Raw genomic sequence first — 21,176 nt, 5'->3', positions numbered from 1 at the left:
TGAAAGTTGGTCAGTCAAATGTGTACTTGAGTCAAAGTATTTGGAGTAAATACTTTTAAAGCCTGATGAAGGTCAGAGTGACCGAAACGTTGCATCTTAAATAAATGAATTCATTTATAAGTGAACACAGTGTGTGGGACTCCCTCTCCCTCCTCCTCCCTCCTCCCTCCTTCTTCCATATTCTGATTACATGCTTTTAAAAATACTTAAAGGGATACTTCACTTTCACATAAAATAAACATTAAAAAAATATATTAAAAAAAAATGAAAGAAGTTATGGCAAAATAAAGGCCCCCTCACACATTAGTAGGACACTCTAATGCGTGAGGGGGCCATGAATTTTCCATTACTTTTTTCATTTATTTTTAATATATTTTTTAAATGTTTCCCCGTCCCGAAAGTGAAGTATCCCTTTAAGCCTTCAAAAGTACAAATGACAAAATACTAAATATTTGTATTAAAAAAAGGTGAAAATAGCCGATCTACAACATCTCTCTCTCTCTCTCTCTCTCTCTCTCTCTCTCTCTCTCTCTCTCTCTCTCTCTCTCTCTCTCTCTCTCTCTCTCTCTCTCTCTCTCTCTCTCTCTCTCTCTCTCTCTCTCTCTCTCTCTCTCTCTCTCTCTCTCTCTCTCTCTCTCTCTCTCTCTCTCTCTCTCTCTCTCTCTTTAAATGAGGCATTTGGCCTAAAGAGAGTCATAGTTACTCCCGCCATTTATAAACTAGTGTGTGCGTGTGTGTGTGCGCGCGTTAGGGCATTAACCCAAGCTCATAGCGCGGCACCGAGTGGCGCGATAAGAGCTTGATTTGATTGATTGATTGATAGCAGATCTACAAGCTCATAGCGCGGCACCGAGTGCCGCGCTATGAGCTTGTATTTAAATAAATCACACCCTGTGTGAAGGAAGCAGTGCCTTTGAGGAGGTTATTTAATATGTGTGTCTGTGTTTGTGCGTGTGCACGTGCACGTGTGCAGTGCTGGCAGGCCCCCTGGGTGCCACACGTGGTCCCTGGTGTGACTATTGTGATGGCAGACAGACCCAAGTTTGGTACGGATCGGAGCTGTGGTACGCCTCGCAGGTCTGCATGTTACGTGTATGTTTGTGTGTGTGTGTGTGTGTGTGTGTGTGTGTGTGTGTGTGTGTGTGTGTGTGTGTGCGCACACGCACGTGTGCAGTCCGGGCTTGTGTGTGTGCATGTCTTTAAGTGGCGCATGTGTTGCAACGGTGCGCCTCGCAGGTCTGCATTTTACGTGTATGTGTGTGTGTCTGTATGTGTGTGTGCGTGTGTATGCGTGTGTGTATGCGTGTGCACGTGTACAGTCCTGGCTTGCACGTGTGCTGTGCTGGCTTCTGTGTGTGTGCATGTCTTTAAGTGGCGCATGTGTTGCAACGGAGCGCCTCACAGGTCTGCATGTTACGTGTGTGTGTGTGTGTGTGTGTGTGTGTGTGTGTGTGTGTGTGTGTGTGTTTGTGTGCGCCCGCGCACGTGTGCAGTGCTGGCTTGTGTGTGTGTGTGCATGTCTTTAAGTGGCGCATGTGTTCCAACGGTGCGCCTCGCAGGACCGCATGTTACGTGTGTGTGTGTGTGTGTGTGTGTGTGTGTGTGTGTGTGCGTGTGCATTTCTTGAAGTGCCGCATGTGTTGCATCTTTGCCGTCCGCAAACATACGGACGGACGGACGGACGGACGGACACACAGACACGGTCAAATGTAGAGCGGCTGGCACCGCTAAAAAATAGCAGATCTACAAGCTCATAGCGCGGCACCGACTGCCGCGCTATGAGCTTGTATTTAAAAAAAGAAATGCAGATCTACAAGCTCATAGCGCGGCACCGAGTGCCGCGCTATGAGCTTGTATTGAGCTATGAGCTTGTATTTAAAAAGAATAGCAGATCTACAAGCTCATAGCGCGGCACCGAGTGCCGCGCTATGAGCTTGTACTTAAAAGAAATTGCAGATCTACTCTGCTCCTCATTTACCGGCCACCCAAACAAAACTCAAAATGTATCTCAGAAATCCACGACCTTCTCACCACTCTTTGCATAACATCTGCCAACATCATAATAATGGGCGACATAAATATTCATGTGGACAACCCATCCTGTCACTTTGCATCTGACTTCCTACAATGATTGGACTGTCTCAACCTCACTCAACATGTCAATACCCCCCACACACAATAAGGCACATACGCTCGACCTGGTCATCACTGTCTCCGCCCCCATCAGTAATCTGATAGCATACCCTCTGGGTGTGTCTGACCACATGGTCATCTCCATGGAGCTGCTCTTCCCCCCTCCCATGCCAAGCCCAAACGCCAAATCACTTTCAGAAATTTCAAAAATATCAACCAAGACATTTTGACCTCTGACCTCGAGCATCTCTCTGCTGCAACTCTCCCATCAGCCAGTGAAGCAGTAGCTTTCTACAACACCAACCTGCAAAACCTCCTCGACCTGCACGCCCCTGTCAAAACAACAACAGTCATTTTCTCACGCTCAGCCCCCTGGTTCACCTGCAAGCTGAGGAAAATGACGGCAGCCGGGCGTGTCCTCGAGCGGCGACTCAAGACCACTGGACTAACCGTCCATAGATTGGCATATAGAGAGCACCAGAAGGCCTATTCAAGGTCCCTCAGGGAGGCACAGTCACAATTCTACTCCAATATCATCCACAACAGCCCTGGCAACTCAAAGACACTTTTCACCACCATCAACCATTTCCTGAAACCACAAACCCCCAAACACAGTGATACCACAGAGGAACAGTGCAACACCTACCTCTTTTTTTTCCAAAACTAAGGTAGACAACATCCTCTCTCCTCTCCGCCCCGTCACTCCACCTGTCCCAACTGACATCCCAGTCTGGGATTTCCCACCCGCTCTCTTGCTTCACCAACACCACACAGCAAGAGGTTGAGGACATAGTTAGAAGGATGAAGCCCTCTACCTGTGCCCTGGACCCTCTTCCCACCATCCTAGTCAAATCCAACATCTGTGCAATAAGTCCCCTCATCACTAGAATCATCAACCTCTCCCTCCGGACCGGCCACATTCCTTCCGCTCTAAAAACTGCCATTCTCACACCCCACCTCAAAAAACCCTCCCTAGACCCAGATACAGATGTATTTAAAAAAAATAGCAGATCTACAAGCTCATAGCGCGGCACCGAGTGTCGAGCTATGAGCTTGACTTGATTGATTGATAGCAGATCTACAAGCTCATAGCGCGGCACCGAGTGCCACGCTTAGAGCTTGTATTTAAAAAAAATAGAAGATCTACAAGCTCATAGCGCGGCACCGAGTGCCGCGCTATGAGCTTGTATTTTAAAAGAAATAGCAGATCTACAAGCTCCTAGCGCTGCACCGAGTGCCACGCTATGAGCTTGTATTGAGCTATGAGCTTGTATTTAAAAAGAATCGCAGATCTACAAGCTCATAGTGCGGCACAGAGTGCCGCGCTATGAGCTTGAGAATCTGGATGAGCTGAATGCAACACATTAGGCCTCATTCACTAAGCTATTATAATAATAATAATAATAATAATAATACTACTAATTATTATTATAATTATAATTATAATTATAATAATAATTATAATTATAATTATAATTATAATTATTAATTATTAATTATTAATTATTAATTATTAATTATAATTATAATTATAATTATAATTATTAGTAAGCTAGGGTACACACAGATCTTGTACTTATGTACATATTATCCACTAGCCTGGCATGGCCAGACTAATATCTCTGCATAGATATTAGTCTGGAATCTCTGTGTGAACCTGCATTTCCAAGGGGCAAAAAAAAAAATGCCTCTGGTGATAAACCCGCCCCATATTTTCATACTGGGCCCTGATTGGTGCCCCACAACTTCGGAGGCAGGAAATTCATTCACAACCGAGCGGGCCGGACCAATTTCTTTTGTGTTGCACTGGTAGATTCATCTGGTTTCCAGGCTATATTTCTGCATCTTTCCACAAACAGAGTCTGATTGAAAAGTAATCAATAAAGCTCTGGTCCATAATCTCTCTCTCTATATATATATATATATATAGCAGTGTTCCAGTATGCCCTGGATTCCAGCATCATATTTTTACCTCAGTAAACCTCAGCCTATTATTTGGTGGTGGGTTAAACTTACACATGAGAGGCATTACATTATTAACGATCAGCTGATCCATCGTATAATCGAGGGACTCGCTTCCAGACAGAACAAATAAGATGCTATGGCGACGCAACGTGACACGTTGTAAGCTTGCAGATCTGTTATTTTTGATGAGAGACGAAGTTGAAATTCTTCACGTGGTGAAGTTGGTTTCACGTTGGGTGAAGTCAGTTTGAAGTTGGATATTTCCTGTTGTCTTTTATGGTGTAGGCAACTCTCCTACCGGATAATACCGTCAGGAGAAGGCCTGCTCTACTCAAGGGGAGTCTTGAGGAGTAGTCTCTGGGGTTTAACTGGGTGCAGATTCTTGAGATACATAAAATGAAAGGATTATCCGCTCTCTCTTCAGTTATATTCTTGATTTATTTGTAATTAGATTCACAGCCGCAGCAGACAGTCTATCTAGAGAAACGGACGCGTTTCGGCCCGTCTGCCTTCCTCAGCGTTTCAAACTAGAATACATCCAACAGGAAGTGACATATATATCTATGTGATAGTGTACAGCTGATTCTCATTGGTGAATCTAATTCACTCTCAATTCATAATGCTGTCAATGTTTACATTAATAGGCATTATAAATAGTATTTGTATTTTATAGATTCTTAAAGTTTCCACAAACACCACAACCAAAACATTTATAAAAAACTATTCAATAATAATTCTTCATTCAATCCCTTTGGGAACTCTGTGTTTAGGGAATGGATCCAATAAGCCTCCCTTTGTAATAGAACCTGGTCTCTGTCTCCACCTCTACTCAGTGGGTTGACTACTTCTAAACCTTTAAATCTCAGTGTATGTAAATGACCCCAAGGCACTGTGCTTTTATTTTGTTAATTGATTGTGTGTGTCAGGTCACTCAGGTGCATTGATGTTAATTTTATGTTTGTGTGAGGTGCTTGTGAGATGCTTTTATTTTGAAAGTTTTTGCTTGATTTGTCACTACTATCACCTGTCTGCTCAGCCAGAGACTCAAATGTTTGCAGCAGCACCAGGGTTAGGTCTGCTTGTTTGACAGTAAAGGTTTTAGCCCCCTGCCTAAATGGGCACAAGGTATATTTTCATTTGTTTAAAGTGTGTTCATGTATTTTATTTGTCTAAGGTCTGTTTTATTATAATAGTGTTGTTCAATGTGAATGATTGTTTTTGTAAATTGAAAATGTTTAATGTTCAATTGTTTTTTTGTTCTGTCCCAGCTTTTACATTGTTGGTTTTAAAATAAACCTCATCTAAACCACCAGTAAAAGACCATCTTTGGGCGGGGTACGCTACAGTGTACATTAAGTCATGTTTTACCATATTATAATGTACATTATGTCATGTATTACCATATTATAATGTACATTATGTCATGTTTTACCATATTATAATGTACATTATGTCATGTTTTACCATATTATAATGTACATTATGTCATGTTTTACCATATTATAATGTACATTATGTCATGTTTTACCATATTATAATGTACATTATGTCATGTTTTACCATATTATAATGTACATTATGTCATGTTTTACCATATTATAATGTACATTATGTCATGTTTTACCATATTATAATGTACATTATGTCATGTTTTACCATATTATAATGTACATTATGTCATGTTTTACCATATTATAATGTACATTATGTCATGTTTTACCATATTATAATGTACATTATGTCATGTTTTACCATATTATAATGTACATTATGTCATGTTTTACCATATTATAATGCCTGGCAACTGGAGACTTCTCATCTTTATTTCTAATATTACTCTTGTGCTCTGTAATTATGGTTTTCAATTCTCTTTTGGTTTTTCCCACATAGCAGAAACCACAGGGGCATTTAAAAAAACTACACATTTTGTCTTACATGTAATTCTCCCTTTAACTTCAATTGTTTTTACCATTATGAGGGTGTATAACAGAGTCTCCAGTGATCATGGCATTACAGTTAATACAACCCTTACATGGGACATTCCCTGAAGGTAAGGTAGATAAAAAGTGTTGGTTGTATATAAACACCATTTTTTATTAGTTTGTCACTTGTATTGTTTGCTCTCTCTTGTCTGCAAACATTAGGGGGTGGAAAAGACCTTTCCTACCACAGGGTCACTGGACAATATATGCCAGTGTTTCTTGACCACTCTTATATGCCTTTTATGGTGTGAAATGGGGCGTGGGACAATGCAAATGATCTCTACGGGGCGCGCTTGTGATAATACGATCAGCTGGGATTCATGCAGATTCATCACGAGATACACCTGTGATCCGCACAAATCTAGGCTCTGCACAACCTTTAATTAATCACATGTCAGACTTGATTTATTAAATATACACGACACTTTACACTCAAATATAGTTGGACATATATAATCATATTTGAGCATGTTGACGGGTGTTTAGGGTCTCGCAACATACACCCTCGCCCAGGTGACCCAGCCGGGGTTGATCAAGACCCGACTTACGTCTCAGTAGCTACTGTACCCACGGTCAGTCCTCTGAGGGAAAGACAGACTTATGTCCCAGTAGCTACTGTACCCACGGTCAGTCCTCTGAGGGACAGACAGACTTATGTCCCAGTAGCTACTGTACCCACGGTCAGTCCTCTTAGGGAAAGACCCAACTTACGTCTCAGTAGCTACTGTACCCACGGTCAGTCCTCTGAGGGAAAGACAGACTTATGTCCCAGTAGCTACTGTACCCACGGTCAGTCCTCTTAGGGAAAGACCCAACTTACGTCTCAGTAGCTACTGTACCCACGGTCAGTCCTCTGAGGGAAAGACAGACTTACGTCCCAGTAGCTACTGTACCCACGGTCAGTCCTCTGAGGGAAAGACAGACTTACGTCCCAGTAGCTACTGTACCCACGGTCAGTCCTCTGAGGGAAAGACAGACTTACGTCCCAGTAGCTACTGTACCCACGGTCAGTCCTCTGAGGGAAAGACAGACTTACGTCCCAGTAGCTACTGTACCCACGGTCAGTCCTCTGAGGGAAAGACAGACTTACGTCCCAGTAGCTACTGTACCCACGGTCAGTCCTCTGAGGGACAGACAGACTTATGTCCCAGTAGCTACTGTACCCACGGTCAGTCCTCTGAGGGAAAGACAGACTTACGTCCCAGTAGCTACTGTACCCACGGTCAGTCCTCTGAGTGACAGACAGACTTACGTCCCAGTAGCTACTGTACCCACGGTCAGTCCTCTGAGGGAAAGACAGGGCCACTCAATCCGCTTCTCCGGAACTACTCTAACCCTAACACTATTGTCAAATAATATAAGAAAGAGGCAAAAATGTAATGCCTCAACAATGCTTATCAGTGTGGGGGTCCCCCAGTTCAAATATGATTAATTTGGGGGGTCGTGGCCTGAAAAGGTTGAGGACCACTGCCTTAAGATAGAGTGAGAAGTTCAGTCACCCGAGAGAGACTGAACCGCTGCTCCTTCACTTGGAAAGGAGCAGCTTAGGTGGTTCAGGCATCTAGTACGGATGCCTCCCAAGCGTCTCTCTAGGGAGGTCCTCGCTGCACGTCCCACTGCTACCTTCTAAAGAGGCATAACGTTCTAAAACTCAATAAGGTCAGTAAATAGAAGTCCTTTGTTCATCAGTCGATTTTGAGGCTCATTTTTTAATCTGGCCAAGGACCAGTAGAACATTCATGTTGTGTGTGTGTGTGTGTGTGTGTGTGTGTGTGTGTGTGTGTGTGTGTGTGTGTGTGTGTGTGTGTGTGTCATTGTTATTTTTTATATGGCTGCTGTGACAGATTTCAGTGAAAAGGGTAATAATAAAGTAATATATTGTATGGTATCGTATTACTGTACAGTGAAAGGGTAATAATAAAGTAATATCATATTACTGTACTCACATGTTTTAAGGAGTTGAGGTGAATGTTCTTCTTGATCCAACCTGTAGGAATGAAACACACACACACACACACACACACACACACACACACACACACACAGACACAGACACAGACACAGACACAGACACACACAGACACACACACACACACACACACACACAGCTTAATTAATGCCGGAGCTCGGCTCAGGAACCTGCCTCCTGCGCTCCAGTACCTCTAGAAGGCGTTCCGTCACCTCACATGCACATACAATGCAATACGTCTTTATTTAGACTATTTATTATGAATTCAGTTTTCACATTTCCCCTCAATGTCCCTTCCTGCAATGGAAAAGGACCGTGGATGAAATTAAATTGAGAGGAAAAAACACTACAAGAGTGAACTGACGTATCTGTCTGTGTTCTGTGACTATGTTCCTGACAAAAGTCACTGAGTAGTGGTTAAAAACGTGTTGCTCATGAAAATATCATGGATTCATATGGCGGTGGCAAAACTGACTTCTGGTTCATGAGCTCCAGCACCTAATAATTTATAAATGAAGCACTGGACTAGTGTTGATTTTGACAGCAAATTATGATTCAGTTTTAGTCATAGTCTTTTGAATCAAATTCCATTTAGTTTAGTCATATTTTAGTCATCTGAAATGTTTTACTATTAGTCTAGTTTTAGTCGACTAAATGTACAGTTGATTTAGTCGTCTAAAATGTATGTTGGCGGTGCCTTGATGGCTTCCTGATGGCTGATCTTACACTTGGTTGTGCTCCGAAAATAGCCGATTGTGAGATCTGCTATTTTCAAAGCGCAACAACCGAGCACAAACAAGCATAACATGACTTGTCTTTTAGATCTACTGGATCTCTTCTCCACTAGATCTCTCACTAACATTTTAGTTTTTATTTGTTGACGAAATTGTCAGTATATTTAGTCTTAATTTTAGTCATAACTTTTGTTTAGTTTTTATTTAGTTTTTGTCAGTGAAAAAAGGTCAACCAACATCTTTTAGTCGACGAAATCAACACTGCACTGGAAACAGATGTATTATATGACACATGTACACACTCACACATAGACACACATGTATTATATGACACATGTACACACTCACACATAGACACACATGTATTATATGACACATGTACACACTCACACATAGACACACATGTATTATATGACACATGTACACACTCACACATAGACACACATGTATTATATGACACATGTACACACTCACACATAGACACACATGTATTATATGACACATGTACACACTCACACATAGACACACATGTATTATATGACACATGTACACACTCACACATAGACACACATGTATTATATGACACATGTACACACTCACACATAGACACACATGTATTATATGACACACTCAGACACACATGTATTATATGACACATGTACACACTCACACACACATGTATTATATGACACATGTACACACTCACACATACACACATGTATTATATGACACATGTACACACTCACACATAGACACATAATGTATTATATGACACATGTACACACTCAGACACACATGTATTATATGACACATGTACACACTCACACATACACACATGTATTATATGACACATGTACACACTCACACACACATGTATTATATGACACATGTACACACTCACACACACATGTATTATATGACACATGTACACACTCACACATACACACATGTATTATATGACACATGTACACACTCACACATAGACACATAATGTATTATATGACACATGTACACACTCAGACACACATGTATTATATGACACATGTACACACTCACACATAGACACATGTATTATATGACACTGTCACGGTGCAAGGCGAAGCAGAACGAAGCAGACCAATGCAAGCAGGAAGTCTAATGCAATGTATTTTATTAATACTTAACAGGTTTACAGCAGGACAGACACAGGCAGGAACACTGTAACAATGGCTATAACCTGACAAGGGAACACCCACAACCACAGGGCTTAAATAGACACAGACTAAACTAGACACATGTGAAACTCAAAGACAATCAACACAGGGATTGGCTGGAAGACTAACAGGACACAGGTGTAGAAACAAGTAATCACAGGGAGGTGAGACATGACAGGTAGCAAACACTAGGGCAGACAGGAAACACTAGGAACAACTACACAATACAAGTACAAGGAGACAGATCCTGACAGACACATACACAATCACACATAGACACACGTGTATTATATGACACATGTACACAATCACACATAGACACATGTGTATTATATGACACATGTACACAATCACACAGACACACATGTATTATATGACACATGTACACACTCACACATAGACACACATGTATTATATGACACATGTACACACTCACACATAGACACTGTGATGGCTCTGGCTCTGTGTAGCACACATTGGACCACAATGGAAACAAGGGCTATTTGTGTTATCCTTTTAACAAAGCTTTTTGACTGTACTACCGTACTGTGAACAAACTTGTTCTTCAAGACCTACTTCTGGTCTCCTAAATAGACTATTAATGTAACGGCCAAACCACACCTATGCATAATGTAACAGTGTAACACATTGACTGCCAGAGTTTATTCATAATGTACTCACTCCTGTGCCAGCAATTTGCGTGTTTTTTAATTTTTTAATTTTGTAATTTTTCATTCAAATAAATTGTCTGATTGCGGTTTTAAACACATACGACAGTTCCACCAGTAGAGAGCAGCAAATCCACACATTGATCACCTCGCTCGCCCCCTCCCAAACAAGCCCACGTCACATCAGGTCATACACCGGATGTGACGTTTTCAACAATCCCTGATCCTCTGATCGGCCTGAAAACGATGTGATACACGACGACGATGACTGTTAGTCACCCGGACCAAAGAAAATAGAAGTTGAGCTGTCCGTTCGTTTTTTATACCGTGTGAAAAACCGTGTTTTTCCCTATTCTGGCTGAAAATGACCGGAGAAAAACAATGTGACCCGGAAACTAAATCTGCGTTATACATCCGGCTCCGGGTGAGTGTGACGTAAGCGGAAAACGAAAGTTCTGATGAAAAATAAACAGAGCCGCGCAAGATTAAACAATGAAAATTCAAAAGAACGCATCAATGCGTTCTTTTGAATTGCGGCAAGCAAGCGATGGATTTGAAAGAACGCATCAATGCGATCTTGGCAATCAATGTGTTAAGTCTGGTGTCGGAAGATAGCAACTTGGCAATGTAGCAATTATGAGTTGCTACACGCCATGCTAAACCCCCAAATAGTGGGTAGCGCGACTTGGGCACAAAATAGGGCCCTATGTGTTACAGCACTACTTTTGGTGTCCCCTCAGGAATTGCTCATAATAACATTATTATTATTGTCATTGTTCAGTTGATATCACATTCTTGCCCCTGCATTTGTAACCCCACCCAACACATACAGGTCATCGCCGCAAAAATTACCCACCAGATTCAGAGTCTTCATATACTTTTCTAACATTTACCAAAAAGTCAGAGCTAAAATTGTTTTGTAAATATGAGAAGAATTCAGGCATCCATATCAACTCTGAACTGTAGGTTCTCAATTACTATATCACATGACTTCCCAAAGTTGTTTACATTACGTGAGCTGATCGCATAAAAGCCTGTCTTTAACACACAGTGCCAGAGGTTTTTAAAACAGGGCTAATTACTCCGATCTGTGTGTGTGTGTGTGTGTTAATGTAGAAGATGAGTGCAATGCTTGGAAAGCTCTATCTGACAATGTTTCTGATCACCGTAATGAGGCTCGCTTTCAATAAAAGCGTTGCTCTGCGGGAGGATCTACGAGCTACCGGAGCAAGCCGACTCCGCCTTGAAACATCTGGCGGGCAGGCTGCCAGTGGAAACGGACTTTACGGAGTACCAACACCCCCTGTCTGATGAGCAGTGGACGGCCTTCCAGGACAGCGAGAGGGCCTTCAGAGTTGGACTCAACACCTGACGACTGCAAGAGAGGCGCTTCGCGGCTTCTGAAGACCCGGCGAAATGGATACGCCTTATAACGTTATTGAATGGTGTGTTTTTTAAGAACGGCATATTCACAACGAGCCGAGGAGGAAATCAGCTGGGCTTCGCGCTGCTGAAATATGCGACGCGGATTCTGAAAAAGTTTCCTCTCAAGGATCCACTCCCTGAGGTTCTGAGCCCATCTACCGCTGCCGAATGGATCGAGGGGCAACTGTGTTTTGTACGTGACACGATACAGCCCCAGCTCAGCTCCAGTACAACTCGGGAGCGCCACAAAAGAGTGAGTAGGAACAAACTTGCTTTCTTGTGGCAGCACAGACGTTCTAAAGCGATCCAGATCATTTTAAATGACAGTGAATATCCCGACCCGCCTCCCTGCCCCAGTGACGTCACAATGGACAAAACCCATTATGAAAATAAATGTCTCAGCCAAACACTGATCAGTGATCCACTCCCATTACCACCCTGGAATAATAGCCTGCAACCAGCACAACCTGAAAACTTTCCTAACACCACCCACTTTTCACTTAATGAAGTAGAGTCTGTTTTACACAGCCTACCAAATGACAGGGCTAGTGGCATAGATGGGGTAACTTATGAAAGCCTTAAGACCGCACAGTCATGTGAAAAAATAACATCTATTTTCAATGTCTGCCTGGACAATAAGAGAGTGCCTGAGTCCTGGAAAGGAGCCATGATTCACCGTATCCCAAAAAAAGACAATGTACCTGATGATCCATCAACATGGAGGGATATTTCTTTGCTCCCCACCATCTACAAAGTGTTCATGAAATGTATCCTGTCTCGTGTGCTTCCCTGGCTGATAGACAATGACATCTTGTCATCAAAGCAGAAGGCATACATCAACAGACAAGGGATGAATGAACATGTATTTTGTCTTAAAACTGGGATCGATGATTTTAAACATGAGTCTTGCAAATTCTATTCTGTCTTCCTGGACTTTCGCGATGCTTTTGGTACTTTTAAAATAATTCATTAAAAGGAAGCCTGAAAGAGGAATCAGTACCAGAGCAACCACTCGAGGAGATTGTGAAGTGCCGCACCGGCAAACAACCTTCGGTCAAAATGTCCTCTCAGTACAGGGTTGTGTAGCATGGAATGGCCTTCCTCTACATATAAGGGATTGTGCTACATTTCCATCTTTTAAATTCAATGTGAAAAGATGGTTGCTTGAAAACCAAAGCTGCAACCATTTGTGATCATATTTTAGTTTTTTTTAGGCTATGTGATGTAATGTAATTGTATTTCACCGTTTGTCTGTTTTCTGATGTTATTGTTTTTCTGTTTTTCTGTTTTGTGTGAGGACTGCGGATGAAAATTAGCATCTTTGCTAAATCCGGTGTATTTACGTTCATGTGACGTTCATTAATATGCTCTGTCCTGTCTAAATAAACAAATAAAGTAAAGTAAAGGTTATGCGGATGACGTACAGTTAGCATCTCGGGAAGAGAGTGTTATTAAGAATATGCTCTCTAGAACAGACGCATTTCTAGACTGGTCCGGTTTATAAGCAAAACACTCCAAGTGTGCTGTTCTTCACCAGAGACCTAGTGGCGGCAACCGCTGGTATAAATCTAAGACTGACAAGAGTCCTGAATTTACCATCAACTCAGAACCGATTAGTGTGTATGACCTGCATAGGACATACAACTACTTAGGTCATAGATTTAACATAGCTGGAGAATGGAAAGAACAGGTTGAATACATCATGACTGAGTTTATAGCCAGGCTGAACCTGATTGATGCTTCACCGCTGCCACTGCTAATGAAGTTGGAGGCTATCAGGCAGGTTGCCCTGTCCAGAATTCAACATCTCTTCTCCAACGTTCACCTAGCATGCAAAACACTTAGTGAACTAAACGACAAAATAGTTCATTTTGTTAGGAAGTGGTTTGGACTTAACACCCACTCCACCAGAGACATTATTTTCCAGTCCAAACAGGGGGGTGGGTTTGGCGTCCCAAATGTGGAGTGGATATATAATGCCACAAGGCTGGCTCACCTGCTAAGCATGCTAAACAGTGATGACAAGACTGTCAGGGAACTTGCTAGATCTTCGCTGTTTCTAGATATGAAACAGCGTAAAGTGCCCCTGGCAAGAGAGGGCGAGCCAAGTTTCCTGGGGTTCAAAAGAAAGCCCAACCTTAAAATGGACTCACATGCTACTGGGTTCGGGGTGTCGTCAGATTGGCCTGACCTCAATGACCTCTGTGCGAGAACCGGAGTATCCATACACTGGGTCCGACCTGACTCAGACACTGTAGCAGTCTCTGAGGACATTATTACCAACTGTAGGATCTCAGTAAGGGCTACTGTTATTGATAAAGAACATCATTTATCACCAGTTAATGCACTGAGGTACCTTGTAATGTTACAACAGCAGAACCAACAACAACACTGGACTGGTTTAAAACTACAAGGAAAGCTAGCTTGCCTTCCTCCTGCATATCACACCGTCTCTCACACAATATTAAAAAATTATGCAGTTGATGAGGATATAATCACCTTTACAGTCAAAGCCAGATTACAGATCCTCCCAACCAGACTCAATCTCTCTCTGTGGTTCCTAATACGTTTCCTCCTCATTGTCTGCACCATGACCACACTCCAATTACTGAAACTCTGTCACATATTCTGAACGGCTGCCATGTATATAAGGGAATGTACATTGCTAGGCATGACAGAATTGTTGACCTATTAGCTAAGGACATAAGTTCATATGTTTCATCATCTGCTAAGGACATAAGTTCATATGTTTCATCATCTGCCAAAATGTATAAGCACTCTTGTGTTTCAACTGCCATGTTCATGCGCAATAATGAAAATGATGCCTTTTCAGATGTCACAGCTAATACACCAGATGTTGTTGTTGTTGATGAGGACAGTAGAGAAATGACCATTTTGGAAGTGGCATGTACATTTGATCACAGCCTGGAAGAGGCATTCCTTACCAAGGTGCTCAAAATGTCCTCTCAGTACAGGGTTGTGTAGCATGGAATGGCCTTCCTCTACATATAAGGGATTGTGCTACATTTCCATCTTTTAAATTCAATGTGAAAAGATGGTTGCTTGAAAACCAAAGCTGCAACCATTTGTGATCATATTTTAGTTTTTTTTAGGCTATGTGATGTAATGTAATTGTATTTCACCGTTTGTCTGTTTTCTGATGTTATTGTTTTTCTGTTTTTCTGTTTTGTGTGAGGACTGCGGATGAAAATTAGCATCTTTGCTAAATCCGGTGTATTTACGTTCATGTGACGTTCATTAATATGCTCTGTCCTGTCTAAATAAACAAATAAAGTAAAGTAAAGGTTATGCGGATGACGTACAGTTAGCATCTCGGGAAGAGAGTGTTATTAAGAATATGCTCTCTAGAACAGACGCATTTCTAGACTGGTCCGGTTTATAAGCAAAACACTCCAAGTGTGCTGTTCTTCACCAGAGACCTAGTGGCGGCAACCGCTGGTATAAATCTAAGACTGACAAGAGTCCTGAATTTACCATCAACTCAGAACCGATTAGTGTGTATGACCTGCATAGGACATACAACTACTTAGGTCATAGATTTAACATAGCTGGAGAATGGAAAGAACAGGTTGAATACATCATGACTGAGTTTATAGCCAGGCTGAACCTGATTGATGCTTCACCGCTGCCACTGCTAATGAAGTTGGAGGCTATCAGGCAGGTTGCCCTGTCCAGAATTCAACATCTCTTCTCCAACGTTCACCTAGCATGCAAAACACTTAGTGAACTAAACGACAAAATAGTTCATTTTGTTAGGAAGTGGTTTGGACTTAACACCCACTCCACCAGAGACATTATTTTCCAGTCCAAACAGGGGGGTGGGTTTGGCGTCCCAAATGTGGAGTGGATATATAATGCCACAAGGCTGGCTCACCTGCTAAGCATGCTAAACAGTGATGACAAGACTGTCAGGGAACTTGCTAGATCTTCGCTGTTTCTAGATATGAAACAGCGTAAAGTGCCCCTGGCAAGAGAGGGCGAGCCAAGTTTCCTGGGGTTCAAAAGAAAGCCCAACCTTAAAATGGACTCACATGCTACTGGGTTCGGGGTGTCGTCAGATTGGCCTGACCTCAATGACCTCTGTGCGAGAACCGGAGTATCCATACACTGGGTCCGACCTGACTCAGACACTGTAGCAGTCTCTGAGGACATTATTACCAACTGTAGGATCTCAGTAAGGGCTACTGTTATTGATAAAGAACATCATTTATCACCAGTTAATGCACTGAGGTACCTTGTAATGTTACAACAGCAGAACCAACAACAACACTGGACTGGTTTAAAACTACAAGGAAAGCTAGCTTGCCTTCCTCCTGCATATCACACCGTCTCTCACACAATATTAAAAAATTATGCAGTTGATGAGGATATAATCACCTTTACAGTCAAAGCCAGATTACAGATCCTCCCAACCAGACTCAATCTCTCTCTGTGGTTCCTAATACGTTTCCTCCTCATTGTCTGCACCATGACCACACTCCAATTACTGAAACTCTGTCACATATTCTGAACGGCTGCCATGTATATAAGGGAATGTACATTGCTAGGCATGACAGAATTGTTGACCTATTAGCTAAGGACATAAGTTCATATGTTTCATCATCTGCTAAGGACATAAGTTCATATGTTTCATCATCTGCCAAAATGTATAAGCACTCTTGTGTTTCAACTGCCATGTTCATGCGCAATAATGAAAATGATGCCTTTTCAGATGTCACAGCTAATACACCAGATGTTGTTGTTGTTGATGAGGACAGTAGAGAAATGACCATTTTGGAAGTGGCATGTACATTTGATCACAGCCTGGAAGAGGCATTCCTTACCAAGGTGCTCAAAATGTCCTCTCAGTACAGGGTTGTGTAGCATGGAATGGCCTTCCTCTACATATAAGGGATTGTGCTACATTTCCATCTTTTAAATTCAATGTGAAAAGATGGTTGCTTGAAAACCAAAGCTGCAACCATTTGTGATCATATTTTAGTTTTTTTTAGGCTATGTGATGTAATGTAATTGTATTTCACCGTTTGTCTGTTTTCTGATGTTATTGTTTTTCTGTTTTTCTGTTTTGTGTGAGGACTGCGGATGAAAATTAGCATCTTTGCTAAATCCGGTGTATTTACGTTCATGTGACGTTCATTAATATGCTCTGTCCTGTCTAAATAAACAAATAAAGTAAAGTAAAGGTTATGCGGATGACGTACAGTTAGCATCTCGGGAAGAGAGTGTTATTAAGAATATGCTCTCTAGAACAGACGCATTTCTAGACTGGTCCGGTTTATAAGCAAAACACTCCAAGTGTGCTGTTCTTCACCAGAGACCTAGTGGCGGCAACCGCTGGTATAAATCTAAGACTGACAAGAGTCCTGAATTTACCATCAACTCAGAACCGATTAGTGTGTATGACCTGCATAGGACATACAACTACTTAGGTCATAGATTTAACATAGCTGGAGAATGGAAAGAACAGGTTGAATACATCATGACTGAGTTTATAGCCAGGCTGAACCTGATTGATGCTTCACCGCTGCCACTGCTAATGAAGTTGGAGGCTATCAGGCAGGTTGCCCTGTCCAGAATTCAACATCTCTTCTCCAACGTTCACCTAACATGCAAAACACTTAGTGAACTAAACGACAAAATAGTTCATTTTGTTAGGAAGTGGTTTGGACTTAACACCCACTCCACCAGAGACATTATTTTCCAGTCCAAACAGGGGGGTGGGTTTGGCGTCCCAAATGTGGAGTGGATATATAATGCCACAAGGCTGGCTCACCTGCTAAGCATGCTAAACAGTGATGACAAGACTGTCAGGGAACTTGCTAGATCTTCGCTGTTTCTAGATATGAAACAGCGTAAAGTGCCCCTGGCAAGAGAGGGCGAGCCAAGTTTCCTGGGGTTCAAAAGAAAGCCCAACCTTAAAATGGACTCACATGCTACTGGGTTCGGGGTGTCGTCAGATTGGCCTGACCTCAATGACCTCTGTGCGAGAACCGGAGTATCCATACACTGGGTCCGACCTGACTCAGACACTGTAGCAGTCTCTGAGGACATTATTACCAACTGTAGGATCTCAGTAAGGGCTACTGTTATTGATAAAGAACATCATTTATCACCAGTTAATGCACTGAGGTACCTTGTAATGTTACAACAGCAGAACCAACAACAACACTGGACTGGTTTAAAACTACAAGGAAAGCTAGCTTGCCTTCCTCCTGCATATCACACCGTCTCTCACACAATATTAAAAAATTATGCAGTTGATGAGGATATAATCACCTTTACAGTCAAAGCCAGATTACAGATCCTCCCAACCAGACTCAATCTCTCTCTGTGGTTCCTAATACGTTTCCTCCTCATTGTCTGCACCATGACCACACTCCAATTACTGAAACTCTGTCACATATTCTGAACGGCTGCCATGTATATAAGGGAATGTACATTGCTAGGCATGACAGAATTGTTGACCTATTAGCTAAGGACATAAGTTCATATGTTTCATCATCTGCTAAGGACATAAGTTCATATGTTTCATCATCTGCCAAAATGTATAAGCACTCTTGTGTTTCAACTGCCATGTTCATGCGCAATAATGAAAATGATGCCTTTTCAGATGTCACAGCTAATACACCAGATGTTGTTGTTGTTGATGAGGACAGTAGAGAAATGACCATTTTGGAAGTGGCATGTACATTTGATCACAGCCTGGAAGAGGCATTCCTTACCAAGGTGCTTAAGTACCAACGTCTTAAGGATGCTATCATGCAGCTTGGTTACAAATGTAAACTCCTTGTGTTCATATTTGGAAGCCTCGGTAATGTCCATAAATCAGTTGTGAGAGGCCTGCAGATTGCAGGAATGCCCAAGCCAAAAGCTAAGGCATTGGCAAAATTCTGTTCAATGTCTGTGATAATTGGCAGTCGCCATACATGGAGGAGGCGATGCTTCCTGTACCCGTGATCTGTTTTCTGAAATACTTGTCGTTGAGTTTTTTCCAAGTTTGTGCATCTACTATTGTTTGTGTGCAAGAATTTATTGTTAAAATGTGAACGCAAATAAAGATGTTAAATGTGTGTGTGTGTATGTGTGTCTGGTCAGCTGAGACACCACGTTGGTTCAGCACAGAGGCAGACAAGACTCCTCCCTCCCTTTAGCCCCATAAACTTCACTTGAAAGTTACGTTTAGGAAACTTTAATAATTATGACAACCGCGTAAGTCTTTATGTTACATTGTCTGTCTGTAATGTAGAGGAGCTTCTCTGCCTCTCTCTGTCACACAGCACAGCCGTCCCCTCAACATGCAGTGCAGTTGAGCTGTAGCTCCGCCTCAGCTGATCTGCAAGCCCACAACGCGTCACTGATGCAACGTGGAGTGGGTTTGAAGGTCAGCTGTGGTCCCTGTGTGACACCGTGGTACACTGAAGCAAAAACAGGCACAAGGCAGGAACGCACAGACATAAAGCGGTGATTTTTTTCAAAGAACTGCAATGGGTCTATGGTATATCCAGGACTAAAAGTATCTATTAAACATGGATTAGGAAATCTAAAGTAATATTATCATTTATTATTGGTTAATAACAGTGTGGGAATTTTCAGGTGAGGTTGTGACCGATTTGAGATAAGAGGCTGAGAAAGCTAGATTTGAGTACTGATGTATGTTTTTGCATTTTGATTTAATCAGTCACACCCTGAAGATCCTGGCCTTTGTCCTGGAGCAGAAGCTCCCAGCTTGTCCCCAGGAAGTGGGGTTAAAGGTATCATGACATTCATTTTCACTTTTTTTATTTTCAATGTTTTATTTGGGGTTTTATGACCTCAATTACACCCAAAAAACCTGAACTTAGAACATTCAGTGGATTTTCTGTGGTCTGGGTTTTTCTGAATAATTAGGCTGAAAAGTAATCTGAGCTTGGCCCTTCGACAGTGAGGTCACAGTCGATTAATCCCGCCCACTCTCCTCCTCGCCCCTCCCCTATCCTTTCCTTTGGGGGGGGGGGCGGAGCAGAGGCGATGATTGACAGGCAAAATCCCTCACCAGCGACACCCGCAGGCAAATATTTCTTTTTTCATTGCAGTTGAAAAGGCTTTAGAAATGTGAGAGAAAAACACCTGCCATGGATCACTGGAATGGAATTTTCACTTACAACTTTTTGTACACTTTTGAAGGATCAGGACAAAGACTTTGAATGTGGTGTAAAAGTGAATGTCATTAAACCTTTAAGGTAAAAGTCATGCAGACTCAAATTGGATTCATGCAATTATTCTTATTTTACAGTAAAAGCTTATTTTGTATTAAGTACACAAGTATGAGGCTTGAGGCTGATACTTTATGTGCTCATATGTCTGAAAAGTTAGGCAAACCCGTGACATGTCGTAAAATTGACTCGACCCGCAATAGATTCAGCTCATTTCAGGTCACTGCTGAATGCAACGAAGTTGCTGATATGTAAGATCCACAGCTTTGGCCAGATGGAATACATGTTCGTCGCTATTTTGAGGCTCGTACACCCAGAGTCAACAGTGACAGCGCGCTGAGCGCGGCCCGCGGATCAGGAAGGGGGGGGGGGCTGATCTGCAGCAGCGTTCTGTGACTGTCATTACACCTGTAGCTCTACATGAGAGCAACAGCCGGCGGGGGTCCGGGTCGATTCAATCTAAATGAACGTACATGTTGTATCATACAATGCGCGAGGACTGCGTGTTGGGCACAGTGAAGCAGATAAATCACGCCGTTTTGTGGTTGATAAAATACTGGAAACCTGCGATGTACTATGTGTTCAAGAGACATTTTTAGCCAAGCAGGACCTGGAGAGACTAAATTCACTGCATAAAGACTTTCATGGGGCAGGGGAATCTACTACTGACTTGAGTAATAAAATAGTTTGTGGTAGAATACCTGGAGGGGTTGCCATTTTATGGAATAAAAAGTATGACCAGCTGGTTAATGTGGTGAGACTGGATGTTGACTGGGCCATAGGCATTGAATTCAATTGTGGTGATAAAAAGTTCATAATTTTGAATATATATACACCTTATGAATGCTCACACGATGAAGATGAATATCTTAACAGATGGGCCTGTGTTATGTC

At 42.1% G+C, this 21,176-nt stretch overlaps 1 protein-coding gene across 3 annotated transcripts in view; it reads right to left on the bottom strand.

Annotated features, from left to right (window-relative positions):
* Positions 1-21,176, bottom strand: part of LOC308087534 (NACHT, LRR and PYD domains-containing protein 12-like) — a 135,356-nt gene that overhangs the window by 22,943 nt on the left and 91,237 nt on the right. For all 3 annotated transcript variants that reach the window (XM_080431469.1, XM_080431471.1, XM_080431470.1), the window contains exon 17: positions 8,027-8,067. In XM_080431469.1, coding sequence (XP_080287595.1) covers positions 8,027-8,067 — 41 coding nt within the window. The remainder of the gene's footprint in view (positions 1-8,026; positions 8,068-21,176) is intronic.

Source organism: Gymnoscopelus braueri, assembly GCF_963280865.1.
Source record: "Gymnoscopelus braueri genome assembly, chromosome: 1".
Lineage (NCBI taxonomy): Eukaryota > Metazoa > Chordata > Actinopteri > Myctophiformes > Myctophidae > Gymnoscopelus > Gymnoscopelus braueri.
Note: the sequence above shows the minus strand (reverse complement) of the source record. Positions and strands in the feature narration are given on the sequence as shown.